Here is a 24452-nt window from a genome sequence, read left to right as displayed (position 1 = left end):
AGTTATTAGGGTTGTATTTGCTTTTATTTTCTCTTTAAATTTCTTGTTTAGCTGTACCATGCAGGCATCACTCAAAGATTTTTGGTACTTTTAACGTCACTGATGCATTGACTTTGACACTGATTCCTGAACAATTCTTCTCTTTTCCATTTTAACACATTTGAAGAGTAATATCAAGTTATGTTGAAGCGGCTTTACAAATCTTTGGTTTGAGTTTGGATTTGTACATTTCAACGCGCAGTCTGTCAAATTGTGGTTTAACAATCCATCTATTTTAACTTTTCTTTTTTGTAGTTCTCAGTGATTTGGCATTTTTCCATTCAAAGCCATTTTGCAACATCAAAAGATAGGTTGTAGGGGGTACTGATATTTGGTGTTTTTCAATTTTCTATCATCTTGAATTAATTGGGTCTTCGCCATAACCCTATATTGATTGGATCTTTTTTTTCAAACTCTCATTTAAACACCCCACCCTCACTGTACTGCCTGTCCGCAAATGAATGTGTGAACTGCTGCAGCAGGTCAGTCGGGAGGATCTTAGGTAAGAAGAGACCCAAGCTTGAAGTGTGTGCACGCCTCTGTCCCGCACCCCTTGTTGGAGGCCCACATGAGATCTAAAACACACACAGCAATTTTTCAAGTTTTGTGTGTAAAGTTTACAGGGCAATTTAGATTCTCACAGAGAGCTGATTTAACCCAGACCTCTTGACTCCCGAGCGTTCTTGCGAAGCCCTGGTATACTGATGTCCCTCTGCTGAAGTCATTACACTCCAAATGTTCTTTCTTCTGCTGATGCTATAAAAGGTCAGAGTTACTGATTGTATCAAGACAGTTAAGCCTCAGCTGGCGGATCGGTATTTATTTTTAAAAAATTGTCATGAAATATAACCATTTTCTGTTTATGTGCTCCAGTTGATTTGTTTGTCTTTTTGGTGCGAGTTCAAACACTGTTGCAAGCAGTTTTATTACATCTTAAAACTATTATAAATAGAAATGTATCTTTTGTTCCAATTGAGCTGGAGGGGAAGCAGAATTATACACTAAAGATGGATGGTATGCAAGACTAACTTCAGTGCTACAACCATAATACACCAAACTAAACGCGCACAGGGAAACCTTTTCAAAAAAGAGACAGAAAAAGCGCTAGTTCTTTAATCTAAAGGTAATCTCTGAAGCATCACAAACTGAGCTGCTTTCACACAAAAAAATGCCAAATGGATGATAATTGGCCTTGACTGGAATTGAAAAGACAAAGCTAGCTTCAGTGTGATTGAATAGAATCTCTATGGGAGGAGGAAGGTAAAACGAGGGTCATTACGGTCACGTAAGAGACAAAAAATAGATTTATTGTCACCATGAGTACAAGGGTTACACCACTCTGTTCCGTTAATGTAGCCTCACAAGCTGTGACTATAATTCCCCAGCTAGAATAACTATTATTCACATTAAAATCCACCTCACTGAAGAAGAGCGAATAAGTTCATCATGGATAGAGCAAGTGAGATTAATGGAAAATTGACCCTGTGGTTTGTGAGCTGCTTCTCTCCACTCATGAGCGTTGAAATCAAATCTGGCCTTTCTGAGCCACTGCAAATGTTTCAGATTTTAGCATCTAGAATGGAACTAAATAAAACATAATAGTGGCCAAAAATACAACTCTGATTTAGTATTTCTAAAGCTGTGCAGTTGTTGCTATCAGTCATTGCTTTTCATATCCGCAGTTGCGTGATCAAATTCAGTGTCATGCTACTAAAAAAGAAGAGGTGGAGCTAAGGAGAAACAAGGCCTCAGCTGGATGTAAGCAGGGGTGTGGCTGCATACTTCAGCCCCTATTTACCATCTAATATCATGGTCTCATCCGTTTGGAGGACTCCTGTGAGAATCCCTCCTTGTTCCCTGTCTTTACGTCTGTGTTTAAGAAGAGCACAGGAAGTGTGACTTTAGAGAATGGATTGGCATTCTCTGGTTCCCTGGTGACCCAGACAGGGCAGGGAGCACGGGTGGGGGGTGGGTGGGTGGAATGGGATCAGAGTGCATGTGATCAGGACCCAACCCAATTAGAGGAGTATTCTCGGCATTGCGGTAGAGGGAGTAGAGGCCAGCGGAGGCAGATGGACAGAAATAGCTCAGCTGAGAGTCATGGTGGGCATACCTTCGTCTCCAAGGGTGTTTATCTGAGCCTGCACCAGTTCCTGTCTTCCATTTAATGCAGACAGACACGCAGGCCCAAATTTAGAGCCGTATAGATGCTGTTGGAGGTGTGGATATCAATAAATGGAGTTTCAAGCTTGAAAAAATGTGGAAAATGATTTTATGCTTTTTCTAGTTTATTTTATTTGCAGGACAATCAAAAACAAACACGACATAGGAATCCATTGAATTTCATTTATCATATTTACAGTGTCATCACACAGGAGCACCTCCATCATCATAAACGACATTAATATGACATGTTTTTGCATTCATCCTACATGCATCCTCACAGTTGTATCGAAACCTCTTTACATCATCTTCAACAACACAAATGGACAACCTGACATAAAGCTAAGCAAATATGACAACCAGTAGGCAGAGGTGTTTATCGGTCTCGATGCAGATCATAATGCACCTTCATGGAATTAGCCTGCAGTTCATCCTTGTCTCCGTCTCTCAAACAGCTCTCGTTCCCTCTTCATCTTCACCCAGATGAACAGTGATTCTACTGCAGCACTTGCCAGCGCTGGTGAAGAAGGGGCTGACGAGAATATTGAGGACGCTGCCCCACACAGTCTGGACCCAGTGCATGTTGATAAGAAGGAGCTGCACGCAGGGCATAATAACCCTGGAGAAATTCAGATAAGTGGACAAAACATGAGCTCAGCGTAACAAAATAAGAGAAAATAACTTGATAACACACTAAAATAATGAACCAGCGAAAAACCATGTTTGATATTTAAATGTTCTTTGCTTGGTTATAACACAAAATCAAATATAACTAAATGAGTTAATCATGTCGTATAAAAATGAATATGAGAACCATAAGACAAGTTTAAAATGAAATAAAAATGAAAAAGAAATGTGGAAGTAAATACAAATTCACATCTCATTGAATGAATGCCATTTATTTAATACATTGGACGCATTAAATAGCATCTTATTATTGAATTATCATTGCTGGATTCATTTTTGTGTTTTTTAGGATTTATGCAGGTTCAGTCCTCTGTACTGGTCTACTTCATCCGTAGTGTAACAGAGTCCTATTTACCTACCAGATGTGGAGGCAGCTGAGCACAGCAAACAGGAGCCCTGCAGTCAGTGAGAGCGGCACCGCCAGCAGGAGGGTGATGACGCGGTAGCACCACAGCCTGGTCACCTCGAACAGGGCGTGACTCCACAGCCACACTTTATCAAAGCTCCGCACTGAGGGAGGCTCCGCAATCACATCCTCAAACGTGACCTCAACACAAACACACACACACACACACACACACACACACACACACACACACACACACACACACACACACAGAAAAATGCACAGACTTTATATGAGCTGTGAGCATTATTGCAATGTCATGACATAGTGTGCAGGAAGAAGACCAGAGGTTCTCCAGGAGAGGACTTTTTTTATTGCAAACATTTCTTTAAAAATATTTGATTTAACATTTAATAGGAACCATAATAGAACTGTGTGAATATCTGTGTCCACCTGAGGTCAGTATTGTGCAACACATTGATACTCAAATCTTATACCACATGAGTGTATTTGCCAGGAACAAAAGTCAAATAAAGCTTTTACTTTTTACTTGCTTCAGAGATGACAGGTGTCACTTTCTAGGTAGCATTTCTAATTATTCATCTCCAAAAGAAATCTCCTCTGTAAGCTAAATCCATGCAGATACTGGGCTCCAGGTTCTACATGCTGTCAGAGAGAATAGAGTGAACTATTCAAAGCATGTGTTGTTTATTTATTCTACTGTTCTGCCTGGTTCTCTGTCTCACACTTGAAATGATGTACTGTGCCTCAGCTGGTGTCCCCTGCTCTGTGTTCTTTGTTAAGGTTCATGTGTGTTGATATAAAGCCTGCCAATGGTCACATGATTAGTTACCTTTAGATTCTTGTTGACTCTTTTGGGGTCCCTGTCATGGATCTGAGGTCTTGTGCCACCATGGGTGGAATCCAGACCTTCAGATTGTACTCCCAACGTCACGTCCATGCGTTCCCTTGCAGCTTTCTTGTTTTTAAATTCCAGTTCACCAAGTTGAGCCTGTTTGGCTGGTCTTGTCTTAAGAAAGTTGGAGGATGTGCAAGGCGTAGCTGTAGCTGGAGGACGACTATTAGCAAGACTAGCCTCGCTGCGAGCTTGTCACTGACACCCAGGTGGAACATAGCGAACCACTGACTGCCTGGCCCCTGCTTGAGGAATGCCTTTATTGAGTTTAATATCTGGCTGAGTGCTACTTAAACCTTCAAAAAGAGACTTCAAAAAGATGTATCACTCCCTGACACACAGGGAAAAATGCAGATGTACACACACACACACACACACACACACACACACACACACACACACACACACACACACTCTTTAAAACAATGTATTAATGTATCCACACATTAATTACCACCTAGACCACTTGAATAAACCCCAAATGGAAGACAACCTTGAACACAATGTAATAATAATGATGCATAGCTATAATTTAGAATATCCTTTTGACGTTGACCTTTTTTTTGGGGGGGGGGGGCACTTGGGAGTTAGGTGGTCCCGTGAGATATTTTTCATTTGGTCCTTGGCCTGAAAACGTTTGACAAACATTGATCTCAAACAATGTAGCAGATCAGCAGCCAAGAGCAGACCATTGAGATGCTGCCTGACAGAAGGTTCACACCACACCGTGGGGGTGCGGCCATTCATCTGCCTGAACTGCTTAATACTATTGTGTCAGTATCCACCAACATGTCTGAGAAATTATTCTAGCCCCTTGTTGAGTCTGTGCACAAAACATTTAGGCGGTTCAGAGGGTAAAAATGGTTTGAGTAAAATCTATTCACTAATGTAGCTGGTGAGTCTATCGCAGGGTTGGGAAGACCTAACAAATGGACTCCTGTAAAAGATGTTACCAATTCCTCAGCAATCATTTGCACTTTGACTTGCTGCCTATCATTTTTTTATGAGTTGAATTGGTTGTGTTCACTTTTGAAATGATCTTAAACTACGTTGGCCAGAAAAAGAGTTGGTATCGGCGGCCTGCTAGCATTTAGCTGGGCTAGAGCGCCCACCCGCTTCCCCCTCTTATGTTGCCGGACACACCGTTTCCTCTTGCCCACTGCTCACCCTACTCTGCTGCACCCCTGTCTTCCGAGAGTTGATTTCAGCTTCGGTGAGTGGTTTTACGTTACAGAACATAACTATTTTGCATTGTAGGCCATATCAAGTCTCATATTAGGATCTATTTTTGCTTCATCCAAAAAATGTGCAACGAATCAAATAACCGAAAATTAAATAACACAAACTGATGCAATGTCTTGAGACAGCCTTATTTGATCTTTAGGTTGATATAATTTACTTTTTATTGCATCCCCGCCATACTATTCATTCAAGTTTGATTTGAGCCTTGATTTTACCTCAGTCTAAAATGTCAACATGGTTAAAAAAATCAATTCATAAGTTTTTATTTAAGAGAGATGAACTTAGGAGATGTTTGCAAGAAACTGATAAAAGTCCCTTTGCTTTAGAATTATTTTTTCCCGAACATACAGTGGGATATGTGACTTTTGAGGGTTTTTTTCTGTTGGAAAAGATACTATTTCAAAATTTCGATGGATTCTACGTATTGAGAGAGAGAACATGTAGTCCTGAAACTACAGTTCGAATATCACCCTTAGAATGTTCCAGCCAGGAAAAAAGAAGTCTTGACCCACGGAGTTAGATCAAATTGGGCCCCCTAGCAATTTCTCTGTATTTTGCACACGTGTTCCACTCTGTCTCTGGATGACTTTCCTGAATATGATCAGGATACTGTCCGAAAAATGATCCTTCAAGCGCCTTCCTCTCTGGAGTTATGATACGATTTGCGTCAGGCTCCAAGCTCCCCAAAGGCCACCCTTAAGGGTCCTTGAGAAGGATATCAAACACTAATTTGCTTCTGCTGAGGCACCTTGAACAATGCCCTGCAACGGCAGTGTTGACAAATGTGCGTATGAAGAGTGGACTGAGGCAGCAAAGAGGTCAAGTCAAGTCAATTTTATTTTTATTGCAGCAAATCACAACACTTTGCAAGTAGAGCAGGTCCAGCACCACACGCCTTCAATGAATTTACAACCAAAAATTCTTGATGAGCAAGCACATCCTGCAACAGCGGTGATGAAATCCTTCCTTTTAACAGGCAGGAACAACGAGCAGATCCAGGCTCAATGGGGACGGCCATCTGCTTTTACCAGTTGGGGGGGGGGGGGGGCAGGAAAGCAGGGCAGAGACAGAGACAGACAATGGAGAAAGACAGATATACAGAAGGAAAGAGAGGGGCAGAGATAAAGAGGGAGAGAAAGGGGAAGCGAATGATGGACAGATTGGGACGTGAGCAGGTGATGCTAAGGTTGGCAGCTTGAGCCTCTTCAGGTCTGTAGCCTCCTCCAGCAGCAGCAGCAGTCAGGGATCAGGGAAGTGGGGAAGCACAAAGGCTCCGGAGAAGAAGACAAGTTAGTTACACATACGTGTATAAGAGGACAGAGAGGAGAGACAGGAGGAGAGAAAAACCCAGTGCACCATGGGAGATCCCCCAGCAGTCTAAGCCTACAGCAGCATATCTAAGGGCTAGACTAAGGTAGCCCTAACTATAAGCTTTATCAAAAAGGAAGGTCTTAAGTCTGCTCTTAAACATAGAGAGGGTGTCCCTCACTGGGACTGGGAGACATATGATATTATTATCATGGCCAATATAGTGGAACACCATAGCTGACTGTAGCTGACAGAGCTGTTTACCAATTGCCTTCTCCAGAATTTGGGAGAGATCAGGAAGATTTGATACTGGTCTGAAAGTGGCCAAACCTTCTTGCTCCAGGTTGTTTTCTGAGAAGGGGTTTAAATACTGCTATTCTCAAGGACTGTGGAGCGTAACCAGAAACAGTGACACATTGATTATACTGTATCTAAGAGAGAGGGGCTAACTTGAAGTCAAGAGTCTCTATGCAGCTTAGTTGGGATGGGGTCTAGGAGACAGGTGGATGATTTAGAGGGGGAAATTATTGTACTAAGTTCATGAAGGTCAATGGGAGAAAAACTATTCAGGTGTTTGTCTGGGCCTACAGCTGCCTCTAAGCTTTCTGGGGTTAAAGATGACGTGGTGGCAGCTGATGGCAAGAATTTTCTCCCTAATAAGTAGAATTTTGTCACCAAGAGAAAAGCTTTAACAACCACTAAAGAGAGGGTGTCATGTAGGTGAGGGGTATTTGTTGCTGGGGCTGCTACATAAACACTATTGGATTTGAAATGATATGTAGAATATCTAGTTCTAAGAAAAAGTCCGCTCCAGCAGTGTTGTTAGTACCACCAGAGAGAAAGAGAGCACTGGTGCTCATCATAATCATCTTAAAGAACCACAGAACAGATATTTAATACTTAAAAAAACAAATTTCTAATGTTGTGGGCATCAACGTTGTAGTTTCCACATAGTTTTAATGTGTAAAATTGCTGTAGTGAACATGAACTGTCAAGCATGCACCTGCACCATCACCACACACCCTTCACCAAAATTCAGATGGATGATAACTATTAAGAGGGAGAACATGCTGTCATGAATCTACAGTAAAGCTATATGAACATATAACCTCATGCTCTCATTTGTGTTTTCTCATGCACAGCAAACTTCCCTCCTTCACCCATCAAACTCTGTTTCCTCTTTGAACCATCACACGGATGTAATTGTGCAGAAATACTGCACATATTTCATGTACTTCTTCCTTGTAGCTAGCACTTGTTAACCCACTGTCTATGTACGCTGGTCACCAATACACCGCCAGTCATTTAACACTCCACAGACAGATCTGACTCCAACATCTTATGTACCTAGAGACTTTCTTCACATTTTGAAAAGAACATGAGCAGACACTTGGCAAACAACACATATCTCACTGTTGGTCGTAAATTCTCTGAAGCCCCTTGTCACAGACAAACAAGGCGGAGGTCAGAAAGGACAAGATTGATTGTGGGTAAATGGCACCCTCTGGTGGTAATGATCTGTCTGTGCTTATTTTTGGACGCAGCTTCACTATTAAATTGAATCATTTCCACCCACATGTGTCCATCTAAGTCATTTTCTCAGAGTGCTGCACTTATACCAAATGACATAAGTTCCAAATGGCTCTGATGAGCTGATGATGAACGAGGTGTGTGGAAACTATGATGATGAAGAGCTGTGTTGTGATTGTGTCTGAGGCCAGTAGATCCTATTCTGATCAGGTGCTAATTTAGTTTCACCCGACACGTCAACTGGTTTTTAAGAACAATCATTGTAATCCAAAGGGATTTCGAGAAATGGTCAGACAGAAACGACCACAGGCGCGGCTGCCAGTTACAATGTGGCAGGATTAATGAGACGGGAGGAAATTCAGGCAAAACAGGCAACACAAAGGAAACTTGCTGCTTTGCATTTATATTAAAGTCTGTAAATGCAGGGAATCTGTCAAGGATAACTGAGCGGTAGTTGCTAAAAAAATTATTTTCCCTGTAACAGGCCGAAAAGATTTTTTGCTACAGCAGTTAAAACATGTCAACCCCCCCCCCCCCCCCCCCACATACTGTATAGTTTCTTGTGGCCGTAAGCAGTAGACTATTCAAATACTGAAGTTAATCAGTTTCACCACTACCAATATGACACTAGTACACAGCATGTCGTCTTGAAACTGTCAAGCTATGCACAGATTTTACAGCACAGCGATGATTCTGGATGGGTCGTGTGTTTCATGAGCGTTTAGGACACAAGTCCTGCTGAAGCGGACTGTGGTTTTGTTCGTTATACGATCCTTTTTTGTAAACCTTAGTAAACAACAACCTCAATGTCATTTGCTCCATGTTCCTTTATCCGCTTTCTTGTTCAAGCAATCAGCATTTTCTGGCTGGACACACCCTGAAGACTCGCGTCTCTTTTTCAACAATGTCGTCATAAATAAATCTTACTTATGCTGTATCTGAATTCATATGAGGCCTTTAACATGTGTAGACTTGGAAATTGTTTCTGTGTTCGCACCTGTTGGTTCCATTGATATTAAATTACTCATGTAACACAAGACAACAATCAGAAATATGCAGCATAATCAGAGATCTTCGCTCTGGCTGCCCTCTAAAAGCAATATTAGGAGTACCCAATCACTTTATAGGTACTAAACAGGTCTTTTTCAATCGAAAATTAGAAGAAAGCAACAAATTTCTCTCTTGAACAGATTGATTAAAGCTTGCTTCATTTATCCACACGTAAGTTGAACTCTGAAATCATCGCTGTCCTTACTGCATCTTCAATCATTTTCAATTCAGCATGATATCTGAAATCATGTTGGAAATTACTAATATCAATGGATTTTATGACTCAATTGGGGCTGTGAAGCAAAGAGTAACTCCCTTTAAAATACTACCTCAAAACTCTGCCCATGATAATAATATCATTACCGTGCAGCCATTATGGCATAATCAATAAATTATGAGAGAATCTTTGACACATTATCATATTGTGACAAAAAAAAATGCTCCCAAAAAGGCAGAAATTATTTAATTTCATTTTAACAGAATTTGGAAACTGACATAAAACAATGAACAACAAAGTGTACCTTCAACACAAATGGTAGAAATCTGTTTATAACACCAGCTACTTTAGTGAGAATGTTGATATTTGGTGCCAATGTATTAATATCATGTAGCAAAAAGAAATATTGTGATATATATATATATATATATATATATATATATATATATATATATATATGAGTTTCATGATGTTATTACATCAACTTGATGTTTTGTCAGAAGTTGGTTCATCACTATATGAACACAAGGTTCATGGAATCTCTGAACATCACCTTGCCATGATGTTTCTACTGCACAGTGTACATATTTGCCAGCTGAGATCTCCTCAATTCTGAAATGCAGTGTCTGATAATGTACTTTTACTACTTGGCGGAAACGAAAGTGCGCAATTCAGAGTATTAGCTCAACAGCCACAGTTATGTAAGTGTGATATTGCAGCTGGTTACAGTCGTGCAGCAAAATGTTGTTTGAGGTTATTTGCTGTGACCACACGTTTCGGTCGTTTTCCTAGGGTTGTGATGGACTAATACAAACAGCAGTAGCCATAAAATAGCACTTTGCTGCCCCTCTCAGAGCTATATCAGCGGCCAATAATGATTTCCATTGTCAACTCTGCCTGGCTGTACCCATGTCACTGTTATCCTCATTAGCAGGGAATCGTGCTACCTACCTACCTACCCTTCGCCGCATGTTACCAAGCCTGAACGTATTGACCTTGTGTTACCACTCTGCATGAGAAAAGAAGGCACAAGCAAGAATTAGTAGACTCCAATCAGGATCTAAAGCTTCCATCCAGCCGAAAGGTCCTTGTTGCTATGTGAATCATCGGCTCACTCGATTTCCATGACGACAGGGTTAGATGACATTCACCGTCTATCAGCATATCTGTTGCACACAGGAACTCGACGGTATTGTCCCTCAGATTCATGAGCGTTCCTCACAGTCTGGAGACCACCATGTTAAAGCTGTGATAGGATGATTTATTTATATGTGGGAGTCACGGTTCTGTTTATCAAGTGACAACACTGCCAGGCAACATTTACATCCAGTATTATAATATTTAAGAGAGTGGGTTATCGGAATGAATAAAATAACACTGTTGAACCAACCCATACTCATTTGGAATAAAACCAGTCCCTGATTAAATAGTTACATTTCAGATTCATACATGTAAAAAGACACAACACATTTCCCATGAACATTACATTTAAATCTGACATTTTTAATAAAGTGTTGTTTTTTTTGTTTGTCGCAATTTCTGTTGCAGTACAGCACCTAGACTTGAACAGCCCTCCTGTATGTAGTACTGCAAATAGACAACAAAAGACAATGGACACTTAAAAATATGAGGTAAAAATGTCTGAGGAGATTAAAGGCTTCACAGTCAGTGTGTTAGTATGGTATTCCGTGACATATCCTGCTCAGATTCTAAGCATTCTCCTCAGGTATTTGTCCAGGGATCTTAACTCCATGGTCCATAGTGTTTCTGGGACTTGTGTTGACACAGCTGGAGCGAGTTTCAGCTGTGCTACTGGTTCTCTGGATGAACTGGAGGAAGTTCTCTTGCAGTGAGCCCTCATGGCTTGAAGCCCCAAACTCCACAGGCTGGGTCAGGCAGCAGCGTCGAAACTTTACAAGCTCCTCTCTGATCTGCCTGTTCAGCAGGCCGTAGAAGAAGGGGTTGACTGCAAAAGAGGAGAAGGCGAGCCAGTTGACTGCCTCTTCTAAATCCCCGGGACTCTGCATGGAGCCAGTCAGAGACATTTGCAAGTGAAAGACGAAGTAGGGCAGCCAACAAACCAAAAACTGACCCACAATGAAGACCAAGGTGAGGGCAGCCTTGCCTCCACTGAAGGCTCTCTCTGGAGACAGTCTCTGGGGCAGAGTACGGGTGGTGACAATCATAGTGGTCTGGCTGTTGATAGAGTCTGAGCGGTTCTTAGCTGGACTTGTATTCGCCCATGTTGGCACAGCTGGGACTTGCTGTAGGGCAGCTGAACGGGCTACCTTGTACACAGCACAATAAACCGCAAAGATAATCACTGCAGGAACCAGGAAACAAACCACGCTGAAGAGCACAGCAAATACTTTTCTTAGACGACTGTGGCTGGCGTGGAGAGAGCAGTGAGCTGCAGCAATAGAGCTCTGGTTCCCATAAGCTGGCCATCCAAACAAGGTGACCAGAGCTAGGATGACTGATTTAACCCAGATAAGGAGCATCACGCCGATAGCGAGGTTGATGGTCATCTTGACTTCATAACGCATTGGATGTACAATATAGAAGTAACGCTCCACACTGATGGCCGTGATGGTAAGAATGGACAAACAGATGAGAAAAACATTAAGAAAGATGTAAACCTGACACTCCAGGATAGTGAACACCACAGTACCAAAAAATGGTGAACTGGATATTATACCCAGAGGCATAAGGAGAATAGCACACAGGAGGTCCACTGCACAAAGGTGACACACAAAAGCAAACCTCTTCAGGTGAGGAGCACGGGCAATGGCGACCATCACACCGATGTTGGCCAACAAAGCAATGAGGTTAAGGGTCACCATACAGAACAACCCAAAAAGGTCTTTAAGCTGAGATTGGGAGCTTGTGACTACACCCACATCGGCAGGGACTGTAGGTGGTGGCTCCCAAAGGACAGTTGTTAGATTCGGCACTGACTGACCATTCGAGGATATCATGGGACCAGACTTCTCAGCCATTATTCTGTCACAACTTGCTCCATTTGTATCTCAGTTGTCATCATGACTGGATGTCCTGTGTTGAAAAGATAGAAACTGTTTAGAATATATGTACATAAATATGTACATATACTATATATATATATATATATATATATATATATATATATATATGTAGTAAGTGAATAGGAAACTGTTCTCAGTACATAACTCTAAGTAGTCATGTATACATAAGGAGGTCTTGCACTGTTTGTATAGGAGAAGATAACAACTGTGAGGACACTAATGGGCTGCCACCAGTGATCGCGGTTGAGTGGATGTTCTTGGACATTCTGTCTCTCAATCTGGATGTGAGTTTGTACATAATATTTTTTGCATAAGAGCTGAGTTGGCGACGACTGTCACCTTCTTTTGGAACGCTGCACTCTGGCAATCAAAGTTTTCACACTGCATTTTCAAGATTTTTGTCACTTTGTATGATATTATACTGTTGAAAGATGAGTGAAATTATTTTATTGGATATAAATACAAATGCCAAATATACTCAGCCACAAACAATTGTTGAACCCTTCTCAGTAATGCAATATGGGTGCCCCAGGAAATGAGATGTTCGAACATTTTCAACAATGGACTAAAATAAGAGGTAAATCCATCGAGGTAAAAAAGAACGTCAGTAAAAGGGAGTATTTAATAGTGTTTTAAAAACAAAACAAAACAAGATGGCTGCTAAAGGAAGTTAGCAACCAAGAAATAAAAGGATCCCTTTAATAGCGAACATGTGGGACAAAAACATGTTTTTCTTGAAACAAATTTCAACAAGTCAGTTTGGTGTATTAATTCACATGGTGCGTCTCTCCAACAACTGTAAATAAATGTATTAAACTAGCAGGAAGAAGTATCTGCTAACATTTCAAATTATATGAAAATAACTCATCCAATATGGCTGCCACAGAAGGTCAACCAACGGTGACCAGAAACGATAGAGATCTAGTTTAGACTGTATCAAAAAAGCGGCAAGTTACACAGTGAAAGAGTTTGGAAGTTACAGCAAAGACGTGAATGGGATGTTGGGATGCTGAGCATGGCGGCAGTGGCAGTTGCAGGAAAAAAGCATACGGTCTGTAAATGATATACTTCATACCAATCATACATTTTACATTTTTGATAAAAATGTAATTAATCCCTCAATGTTGGACATTCAGAACTTTAAAAAAAAAAAATCTATCATCCAATGTGGCTGCCACAGGAAGTTAGCAACAGCAATCAAAACCAGGACTGAGTTTTATATCTTATGGAAAAATGCAAAGCTTGGCTGAATGAGGCAAAACGGTTCCCGGGTTACATTGCAGACATGAACAGCTTGAACCATAAATTATGGTTCGGCTCATTAATTATTAACACTCTCATATCTTCATAAGATGTAAAACTGATTATTGATGGAAGTAAAATAATCCAGTGGATCTCAAAGCCTCAAAATAGAAAATAAATTCAACATTAATAGCAGAGACTGAATAATGACTTACCCATGATCCACTGCCTGTATTTGAGGCACAGGTCAGACCAAACAGGTTAATCAGGTTTCTTACTTGCCAAAGCTGCATTTGAAATGCCGGATGATGTTTATATAGATCCAAGACAGAGATAGCAAGGCTTTCCTTCCACAGTCAGTGTTGCAGCTGTACATCCATGACATCAGGCCCGGTTCTCCGGCAAAGACACTCCAAAGGTCCAGACTCATCACATATGTATATTTCCAATTAAAGTGCCACTGATCTCTGATTGCACTCTTGGCTTTAGATGGTAAATGATGCGTCCTTCTCTCCTCACCCCTCCTTCTGTGACACTCTCATTTCTGTCCTGTGCTGTGTATGGCAGTGACAGTCACACATTGTATTTTGTGTGATTGTGATGGTTTTCCCCCCTTCTTCTTCTTTCAAATAGACACACACTCCACTGTCCCCCTCCAGAGCGCTCTCTTCCCTAGGTCCTAATTGCCTCCATTTTAGAGGGCACATGTTCTCGAAATAATAAGAAACTGAAGCATCAGTGGAGCTGCCCAACAAATAATACTTGAGGAATTAAATGTGTGTGAAATAAACTGCACTGTAGAAAAAATGCATAATTATACGGTATAGTCTATATATTTTTGTATATAATGAACAACAATCCCTTTATATACATCCATCCATTTGCTATACCGCTTATCTGTTGAGGGTGGCAGAGGGGTTGGAGCCTATCCCAGCAAACACTGACATTGGACAAGAGGCAGAGTTCACCCTGGATGGGTCACCAGTCCGTCACAGGACCATCAGGAGTTCGGTATGTTGCTCAAGGATTCTTCAACATGGTCACTGGGGGGAAGTAGGGATTGAACCAGCGACCCTTCGGTTTGCTAGACGGCCACTTTTCCTCTGAGCCATGCCTCCCTGTATCTAAATATGACTGTCCTGCACAGTTCTTTTCTTATTAATTATAGCTCAGTACAGCAGGAGCACAAAGTAGGCGACATTAACATATTTCAGGTTACACAGCAAACGCAAACAGATCTTCAAAACAAAGCGGAAACACATCCATCTTACCAATCTATTTTGGACATGAGAAACAATCATGCTAATGTTTCAGCCTGGTGATGTTCACTGGGGAATGACAGAAACTGGACGTCATGTCATTTATACAGGGACCTGTCAGGCATTTGGCTTCAAGAGTCACACATTAAGTTCATTCAATTTCAAATTGACTCACCGATACAATGGTGACTAAAAATACGTGAAATGGCAGATATCTCACTCAGAAGTTCTGAAGTGATGGATTCTGTGATAGCTTTGCATCTGTAACTGAAGTCGTCATTTGGTCCAGCTGGCTTCTAAACGTTGAGGCAACGTTTCTCACTGAGAAAGGAGTTTTGGTTACGTGAGGCATGTTCTTGTTGCGTTCTTCTCGCACTAATAGCTGAAGGAAGCAGTGATATTGTGTAGTAACTGTACATCAATCACACTGATTAAGGAACCTTCAATTCTTAAAATAAGATTCAACTGAATTAAATGTATACAGCACCATATAACAGAATGTAGGGCAGGTTACATAGTGCACATCTAGACTCTTAAATAATTTCTTATAATTAAAAACTTTGGTCTATCCATCTGACATTATTTTCAGAGATACCTTTTAATAAAAAAAAAGGAAAACACAAAGAGTATGTTGATTTCTTGATCCATCCACCACCACCACCTTTTTTCTCTGTAACATTACTGATTAATTAATAAATCTTACAGCTCGCTGTGATTCCATATTATATGAAAAACAATCCATTGCATCTATTTTTCGGAATACTGGAAAAATAAACTTTTCAAGGAAAGACACTGCAAAAACTTAAAGAGGAAAACTTCCGTTTATTGACCAATCGATGGGTCATGTTGTCATAGTGCAAAATGCTAAGGCAGTTTCATTCCAGTAGGGTGTTGCTCATCCTACTTATCTAAAGGACAAACTCTTACACAGCGCTTTGCGTAACAGCGACACTTTCAGGCTGTTTTCTTAGCAGCTCAATAAAAGACCATTCTGTCATTGCAAGACAAGTTTATAGTCGCATCAACACTTGGAATAAATGCAGCATGTAAGCTACACAAATGACAAGCAAAACAGAACATAAGGTGCTGAATGTAAGAACAACAAACCTGTGCAAATACTTAAGAGGCCATTTAGACATCTACTGAAGAGCACTTGTAAATCATACAACCAAGAGATTTGTACATTCGTCAAAGAAAAGTGACATTAGTATTTTAAGGGTTTTGACTGAAGTATGATCTTATACTCAGGAGTAATCACATCTGTTAGAATAAAGAGAGTTATACATTGAATGATAAAAATAAAAGCAAATTCAAGCATTTTAGGAAGCCCTGTTTCTTCTTTCCTTGAGCTGAATACGTTCTACATGTGCAGCTCCAGCAGGTAGCGAAGGCGGCACTGGCTCTCCTTGTAGATGAGATACTCGCTGTTGCTGAAGTGGCTGTCAGAGAACTGGCGCTGCGCGATGGCCTTACCCTGTGGCACAGCCACCTTCTTGTCCTCCAGGGTTACAAGGATGTCCTTAGAGGGATCTGAAAACAGAATTACCACACAAGGGCTGCTGAACAACAGGCTTTAAAGCAACAGAACAGCATTTTTGTCTCCACTGACTCCACCATGGAATCCACTGTTGTTTCAATCATTCATATAAAAATAAGATGCACTATCTAGAATCTGAAGACACTATGAGACACCCACTTTTGACTGTACCACTGCTCTCAGACCAGCTGGTGTGTTATTCCAAGAAAATGTAACCATATAAATATGAAAGCTTTTCAGCCCTCAACCATCTGACTGGCTTCAGTGCCTGCGATGAGGCCGTACAGTCCCAGGTAAGGCTTCCCACAGCACCAATCAAGCTACCAACACATCAGTCAACTCTGGTCTGATCAGATCAAACCAGTCGTTCCTAAAAGAGCTTTTAAAACAGCAACAGTCACTATGATCGCATATTGACTGAGTTACTTTAGTAATTTATCGTGAGATATTTCTGGAGGAATTTAGTTAGAAAACTAAATTCTTAATCATTTTTTCAAACCTAAAATCTCATATTGGTGGTTTACACAACAAAGGATTTATCTTTAAAGGGTACAATGATGCCTGGTCTGTTTCTAAAAGCTTATTAACACTATAACTTCTACTAGTGGTTCGATCCATCCACGAACTGGAAAACCCAATGTTCACACACACATACTCAGAAATAGTTCTTGTGACTAGTTTACAAATGAAGCAGTGCAATCCCTTTTTCAGTTTGGTAGACATCCTAACCAGTCATCGATATGGGGTACATCGTCATATAGACAGGCATTATGTAGACGCTGAATAAAACCTGCAGTGCGGTTGAAGTACTGTACCTGGTTCCACTGATCCTCGAGCCACCACACTATCATACCCAGCAGGAGCCTTCTTCAGGGAGCTGTTGTCTTTGGTGATAGTACATTCTTTTCCCAAGGCTACCTCGCTCAGAAACATCACTCCAGTATTTTTAGAGGGGCGCACTAAAAACATGGACGAGTTGTTTTTTGTTTTTTTTTTAAACATTGTTGTAACTGCAATCTGTATATTTGTCTCATTTCCCCGTCTGTTCATGCAGCCTCACCATAACATGCAGATTTGCAGTTTTCTGATGCAAAATAGATTCCACAGCCAACACGTCCACCTGAATGAGGCATTATCCTCAGGCCGCTCTTCAGAATAGCAGCCACCACTGCTATGTTTGTACCGTGCCAGAGCAGACGGCGGTTCTCCAGATTTTCATGCTCTTTAAACCGCTCTCCCTGCAATGTGCAGCACATGCGTTAGCTCACAGGACTTCTCTCTTCTCTAACACAGTACATACGCTGACTGCTGGACCTACCTCCTTCTCTCGGTTGACTTCCCAGACATCGATGATCTTTGGTTTATGATAATCATCTGAAGTTTCTTCCAAGTAGTTTTCTATGATCTTCAAGTAAGAAAAACTCAATAAAAATTGGTGGACAGCTGCTTTGTATTTAACAAACTTAATCATCAACAGTGATGAAGCAGTACCTTGAATGTTTCTGTGTTCTTCTCCATCAGAGTGAGGCTGCACTTGAGGGAACTATAGTCCTGGTCTAGAGGGTGGGGGACCGTCTCTATCATCTCTTCCTGAGCTCTCTCGGTTTCTGACTTCAGTGTTTGAGCAAACTCAATATCGGCCAGCACCTTGGGAGGGAACATGAAAGGAAGGTAAACTCACTGGAAGGACAGCTCAGTACAACTTCCAACTCCCAGCAAATCTTACCATAAGCATCTCCTTCTTCTGGTCCACAATCTCTTTATTGTCGATTGTAGGTGGTCTGTTGCGGCCAAAGTTATGTGGGATTGTAGTGAAGAATTTAGACGACAGTTCTTCCAGACGTGCTTTTTTGCTTCTTTGGTTCATTGCTGCTTCAATCTCTTCCAGCACTTCAAAGCCCTTTGCAATCTGCATCTTGCTGAGTTTGCCTAAAGGCATCTTCTTGATGTCTGCATAACATTGATGCAAACAGAACCAGAAAACCAATTGTGAATAGTTGGTACAAGTCATCTTTGTTTTTGCTCCAAAAAGAATGCATTTAGATTTGTTCATGCAGTGACCATCTTCAGAAAAACCGGAGACACCGGTAAGACATTATTAGCATCCCTCAACAGAGATACGCTTTGTAAATGCAGACCTCAACCTTGTGTCTGTTCAATCATTTACACGTCACATTCTGCTGGCCTTGTCCAACTACCGTATTTTCCGCACTATAACGCATCGGATTATAAGGCGCACCCTCAATAAATGGTCTATTTTAAAACTTTTTTATATATAGGGCGCACCGCAATATAAGGCGCATAGAATATAAACGACTGCAGTGGCTGGGGTTACGCTATGCATCCACTAGATGAAGCTGCGCAAAAGGGAACGTCAACAAAACAATCAGAGAAGTCAGTCGGTCAAACTTTAATAGAATACAAACCAACGTTCTGACAACTCCGTTCACTCCCAAAACAAGTTAGTGCATTCACAAACGTGGAGGGGAACTTTTCCCTGATTCAGTAAACACGTAAAAGAAACAGTCTGATACCGCTACGGTAAATCAAACATGAGCGCAATCACAATATCGTAACTCTCGAAATAGTAAAAAACAATAACAATACAACAATAACTAAATAACGCAACGTTGTTCAAATGTTAATGTCCATATTCACAATATCTCCCAGCCTCGTTCAGTTGTAAACACGTGAAAGAAACACGTAAAATTCACTCTTTCAGTTCATTCCTCATCCACGAATCCATCGAAATCTTCCTCTTCAGTGTCCGAGTTGAACAGTTGGGCGAGTACGGCATCCAACGTGCCCGGTTCCGTCTCGTCAAAGTCGTCATTATCCGAGTCAGTTTTGCTGTTGTTGTATGGCAGTTCAGTGACAATACCGTTTTTACCGCCGTTACTTCGGCGACGCCGCCTGACTACGGTAGCCATAATGAACCAATATTTATCCATACATAAGACGCATCGGGTTATAAGGCGCACTGTCGGTTTTTGAGAAAATTCAAGGTTTTGGGTGCGCCTTATAGTGTGGAAAATACGGTAGTTTTCAAGAACACTGATGCGCACGTTGCATGAGGCAGTGTGTATTGAAGGCTATTTTACTGACACACCCACCTAAGTTCATACATTCCATTGCCTCCTTGAACATGTCGTTGCTGAAAATAAGCTCAATGAGCTTCCTTGTAGCGTCATCGAGGGTGCAAGGTAGGACGTTCTTGCAGACTTTGACAGTCTTCCCATCCACACTGTCCACCTGCAACATGACAAAATCAAAGATTTAAAAGGTTTTCACTGTTGCTGATTAAACTAGTTACGGTTCTACAATATGTTGTGTTTAAGGTACGACATATTTTGGAGGCCAATGAAGAAGTTAGCATCGCCAGCGATTCCCTGAACTAAAAAGTCAGAGAGATTTCTTGTTTTGGATTATTGGAGAGCATTAGTTTTAAGAAAAAAAACAAGTTTATGAGACTTGCACATTCAGTTCAGCAAGATGACCATCGCAAATGAACGCCGCTTTTATGATTTTCCAAGCATGCAGTCAAATCACTGCATGTATAAATAACTACACACACCCTACACCACTCACGTCACTGCAGTTCAACTTTGTACTGCTTCTCACTTGAAGGCCCTGATTTTTAGCGCCGCTAACTCTTTAAAAAAAAACAAAATCATGTCGACTTTGAGGTGAGTGAACAAGACTTCAAACAGCAAGCTTATTTCCAGGTTTAAAGACCCGTTCTTTGACTACTCTACGGTGCCTCTAAAGCTTATGGACATTGCTCTGTGAGCCAGTTCAATTTACATTTACATCACCTTGACCTCGACATCTTGATCTCCATCCACCTCAATCAAGGTGTACTTCCCCGGGTGAGACACAAAATTCACCCGATCGCTCCAGTTGTTCTTTGTCTTGTCCTTGAACTTTTTCTCAAAATCCTTGACAGCCTTCTCCACCTCATCAAAGGTATTAAGCTTGGATTGTCCCACTTCCCCCTGAATCAAAAGTGAGGCAGAATAAAATATGCACGAATGTGATTTTAAGAAAAGTCAGAAAATGATGATGATGATAATAATAATGAAATTCAACGTATTCATTAGTAAATTACTTTGCATAAATGTAACTTTAAAGGACATGAATAATAGCAATTCCAAATCTATCTACTTACTGAACTTTTTTTCAAAAAGCAAACATTTAGAATAAAATGTGACTGTGTCTAAGTTCAGTACCTGCTTATATATGAGACAGGAACAGAACTGAATTCAATAAAATCCATTTACTGATGTCAGAATGTGTTGCTTGCACAGGGGAAAACTTACCACTCTACCCCATCTGTTCCATGAATAGTATTTTTTGTTTAATTTAATAACTTGAATGACATAAAACTTATTATTATTGTGTCCAATGTTGGTCTGATTGAGCATGCAGTCGTAGTCCTCGTGTACCTGATGGAGACAAAGCAGAGAATAATTCAAAACATGACTTCATTTGTCATGATGTGAACAAATAACGCCTGCTCTCTTACCTCTCCAGAGCCTGACAGTGAGCAGTGCTCATCCACCTTCCTGTTGCCTTTCACCTGTGGCCCTGCAGCCAAAAGGGCCTCCTTTGTAGAGGTGTAGGCATCTTTAGGCTTCGCTTCCTCAGGCTCCTCTTTCACCTTCTTACCACCTGCCTTGACAGCGGAAGCAGCTCGTCTCTTTGGTGGCATGGCGCTGGCTGAACCCTGCACAGAAGCCTGCCATGTTGGATATCTGGGCATGATGCCTGGACAAGCTCAGACATGTCTACACTGGCCTGTCAGTCCTCTCTGGCTTCTCGTCAAAACAAATGAATGAATCCGTTGAATATGTATTAAGTGCGTAACTACCAGCACTGAGCTGCTGGATACCACCGTAAATCCAACTAACATTTATATAATAGAAGTTTTGTTCTGAAATGAAGAAGCCAACGCCCTGAAACATTTCTCCCTAAGAGAAGAGCTGAATCTCCTCAGCTGACAACTCACCTTGAGATTTGGCTGGAGTCAGACAGGAGTGCAGGGGGACTGCGAAGCAGGAAGGCACATAGATTGACTGTTTGGGTGGAGCTGTTGTTGGGCTACCGGGAGGTAACTCTTTGGCTCAGGTTTATGGGAAGTTGGCCGTGTTTACTTTCGGAGGAAGAGGCGGAGCTGAACTGTTATTCCTCCCACTGCTGCTGGAGTCCTGCATGGGACATCAGACCTCCGCGAGCTAGCTAACAGCTGAAGAATTACTGCCACCTAGCGGCTGTTAGCGACTGCCCCGGTGAGTGTTCCGGTTTTAAACGTTTTAAATGAAGTTATTAACAGATAACACGAATTATACTGACACGTGTTTCACGGTTTTAACGTTTTTAAAATCACATTTTAACACATAAGCAACCACTGTATCATGAGGTGAAAGGTCTTCCACGCCAAAGGGAGACCAGTTCCCTGCGCATAACTCTGAGCCTATCATAACCTGGAGAACTGAGAGCCTTCACCGACAATACAATACTCTGTGTACTTTAATAATAATAATAATAATAATAATAATAATAATAATAATAATAATAATAATAAATTATGGGTCTAAGTCATTAACAACTGGGCTCCATCTTAAAACTACAATTTCCCCAGTGTATACAATGGAGAAATGGAGCAGTGGTAGAATGAGTTTCTTGAAAAAGACTTAAACAGCTAAGAAAAAGTGTTAAAATGCAAGTTGAGGTCATGCATTTTGAATTCCACAGCTGTGAAAGTACATAACCAGCAAGTGTCTTATTAAATGTGACATGTTATTTTATATAATGAAGCATCAGTATGCAACAGCATATTACAGCTGCCTTAAGTAGCGCTAGTTTGAATTACAGAGACAAGAGAGAGGGGAGAGAAGAAGATGGTAATTAGTTCTAATACACAAACCTGTTTTTTTTTTCTCGTCTGTGGGGTTTTTTGTGAGGTACTGAAATTAATGAATGTGTGAAGATTATAGTTGGAAAAATTACTTTTTGCTGTAGCTGTTAAACTTATAGGATTCTGACATGTGCTCCAAGTGTCTATGCTTTTGTAATGATGTGGGTGACTAAAAATGTTCAAAACTAAAATGGTTCAACGTTAATGCTCTTGTATTTGAAAATGTGGTGTTAAATCTTAATCTTTTGTAACTTGTATCGCCCCACCTAAATATTTAGTCACAATGATGACTTAATAAAAAAAAGTTTGCCATCAATAATGTCATTCCTCCAATTAAATAACAAACAATCCCAGCTCAACTTTCTCTGCAGCTGTAGCAGTAAATTTACCTGGGTAACATAATGAGAGTTATTTCATGGTAGAAAATGAGTAGAACTGATAAAGTAGATCCGTACTTCCTCCACATGCTGGTTCTCTATTCCAGCAAACCCCAATCCTGCCCGCCTTCATGCTCTCATGTGCAAGATGAGCCCAAACAATGTGGACACAAGATGGCAGTATTAAATCACTGCTTCGATTCTGTTCTTTAAAGTGTCATGTACACAAGGGTCCTGGCTGCTGTGTGCAGTTGTAGGACAGCTTTGGTGGATTTGATCCCACATCAGCAGAGGATGATATCTGTGCTGGTAATTTTCATGCCGCGACTGTCTGGTCTTTCCAGATTCCGTAGATTGAAGCTGATACACGTCTCACTGCTCCAGTTTAATCCCACCAAGATCATTCTTTTTAACAGTCAAACAACATGACTATCGTGCACTTCCTCTCAGGATAGATTTACAGACACATTATTTTAAGGCTGTCACTTGGGAGGAGGAGCAGGTTCTCCATTAATCACAGGGTTGATGGCTTGATCCCTAGCTCTTCCTGCCCACGCATCACTGGAACCTCAGAGCTACATCAGTCCAAACCATTTCTCCTGATTTTTAGGTGGTTGCAGCAGCAGGCAAGGGTGGAAATGACATGTAATACGATGGCAGAGTTATGTGCGTGACCAAGATGATGATGATGGTTATGCAGTGTATATCTGTGTTTACATTTGGTCAAACGGACGACTCAACAAAATCATTTTTTCACGTCTTATCCTCTGGAATTTGTGTCTCATGACGCAAAGAAATAGACTACATCCTTTTGTTTTGTATTAATAAAAAACACATTTTATTTACATAAATTACAAGAAAGCACAAACTGGTTCACCAAAATCTACATTAAAAACATCTTGTATATATTACATTTAACAGATTTACTATAATTTACTCCATTGTTGCAAGTAGAATCTTCAATAAAAACAAGGGCAATACTGTATGTAGCTTTATTGGCATCTCGTTAAAAATCGCTTTGAGTCAAAGAACAAAATAAAATAATTGGGACATTGTACTCACAGCACTTTGAGGACAACAAAGTCAGGACGATCATCCTCTGTAATATCTGAGACACCTGATTCAGGACTAGTGATTATATAACTCTGTTTACAATGCTTGGCAGAAAAACTCAGCTGATCCTCACAAGGAGGACGTTGTGGAGTCCACCACCTCTCGTCCATTACACACCGTTGGAACAATATTGGAGGCTGACGCTAAAAATATAAAAAGGAAATTCTGAGATATTCAGATTATACAAATAAATAAAGATAAAGCATGTAACCTGTCACAATTCAGAGTAAAACTAGGGGTCATACATTAAGATTTGATTTCATCAGGGAAATTTCTTGAAAGCTCAAATACACTTCTGAACTCCTGTAAATGTGTGACAGGGAGCAGTGCAACAGGATTGCTGAATCCAGTCAACCGGTATAATCATCACATTTCTACTGATTCTATTAATTACTGTAAAAAAAAATACTCCTAGCTATATTAACCTAGAATTGTAGCTTGTTCCCATAATTTGTTCCTGATTCA

General features: G+C 40.8%; 4 protein-coding genes across 10 annotated transcripts in view; all 4 read right to left on the bottom strand.

Moving 5' to 3' along the window:
- Positions 1-2380: 2380 nt before the first annotated feature.
- Positions 2381-4198, bottom strand: LOC147268031 (caveolin-2-like). The gene is made up of 3 exons (XM_086200750.1): positions 4089-4198; positions 3249-3436; positions 2381-2821 (listed from the first exon to the last, which is right to left on the bottom strand). The coding sequence occupies exons 1-3, from the start codon at positions 4194-4196 to the stop codon at positions 2650-2652; spliced, it is 468 nt and encodes a 155-aa protein (XP_086056876.1). The 5' UTR covers positions 4197-4198; the 3' UTR covers positions 2381-2649.
- Positions 4199-9806: 5608 nt separating this feature from the next.
- On the bottom strand, positions 9807-14319 carry gpr61l (G protein-coupled receptor 61-like). Of its 2 annotated transcripts, XM_086200748.1 has the most exons (3): positions 14000-14319; positions 11591-12552; positions 9807-11464 (listed from the first exon to the last, which is right to left on the bottom strand). In XM_086200748.1, exons 2-3 carry the CDS (start codon positions 12495-12497, stop codon positions 11208-11210), a joined length of 1164 nt encoding a protein of 387 aa, XP_086056874.1. In that variant the 5' UTR covers positions 12498-12552; positions 14000-14319; the 3' UTR covers positions 9807-11207. The 2 variants fall into 2 exon arrangements, with proteins under 2 accessions (XP_086056874.1, XP_086056873.1); XM_086200747.1 differs by having other exon boundaries at positions 9807-12552.
- Positions 14320-15845: 1526 nt separating this feature from the next.
- On the bottom strand, positions 15846-21758 carry parp3 (poly (ADP-ribose) polymerase family, member 3). 2 transcript variants are annotated; one of them, XM_086199260.1, is made up of 11 exons: positions 21589-21758; positions 21106-21318; positions 20900-21025; positions 20396-20575; positions 19694-19832; positions 18307-18530; positions 18072-18227; positions 17899-17985; positions 17641-17818; positions 17396-17539; positions 15846-16573 (listed from the first exon to the last, which is right to left on the bottom strand). In XM_086199260.1, the coding sequence occupies exons 2-11, from the start codon at positions 21289-21291 to the stop codon at positions 16404-16406; spliced, it is 1590 nt and encodes a 529-aa protein (XP_086055386.1). In that variant the 5' UTR covers positions 21292-21318; positions 21589-21758; the 3' UTR covers positions 15846-16403. The 2 variants fall into 2 exon arrangements, with proteins under 2 accessions (XP_086055386.1, XP_086055385.1); XM_086199259.1 differs by having other exon boundaries at positions 21106-21306; positions 21589-21757.
- Positions 21759-23636: 1878 nt separating this feature from the next.
- Positions 23637-24452, bottom strand: part of grm2a (glutamate receptor, metabotropic 2a) — a 37624-nt gene continuing 36808 nt past the window's right edge. For all 5 annotated transcript variants that reach the window (XM_086199254.1, XM_086199255.1, XM_086199257.1 and 2 more), the window contains one exon: positions 23637-24130. In XM_086199254.1, the coding sequence (XP_086055380.1) occupies positions 24057-24130 (74 nt within the window). In that variant the 3' untranslated portion in view covers positions 23637-24056. The remainder of the gene's footprint in view (positions 24131-24452) is intronic.

The sequence above is a fragment of the Aulostomus chinensis genome, chromosome 3 (assembly GCF_037954235.1).
Source record: "Aulostomus chinensis isolate RoL2024-O1b breed Wild chromosome 3, RoL_Achi_v1.0, whole genome shotgun sequence".
Taxonomy (NCBI): Eukaryota; Metazoa; Chordata; class Actinopteri; order Syngnathiformes; family Aulostomidae; genus Aulostomus; species Aulostomus chinensis.
The sequence above is the reverse complement of the archived record's forward strand: the minus strand, read 5'-3'. Positions and strand labels throughout refer to the sequence as shown.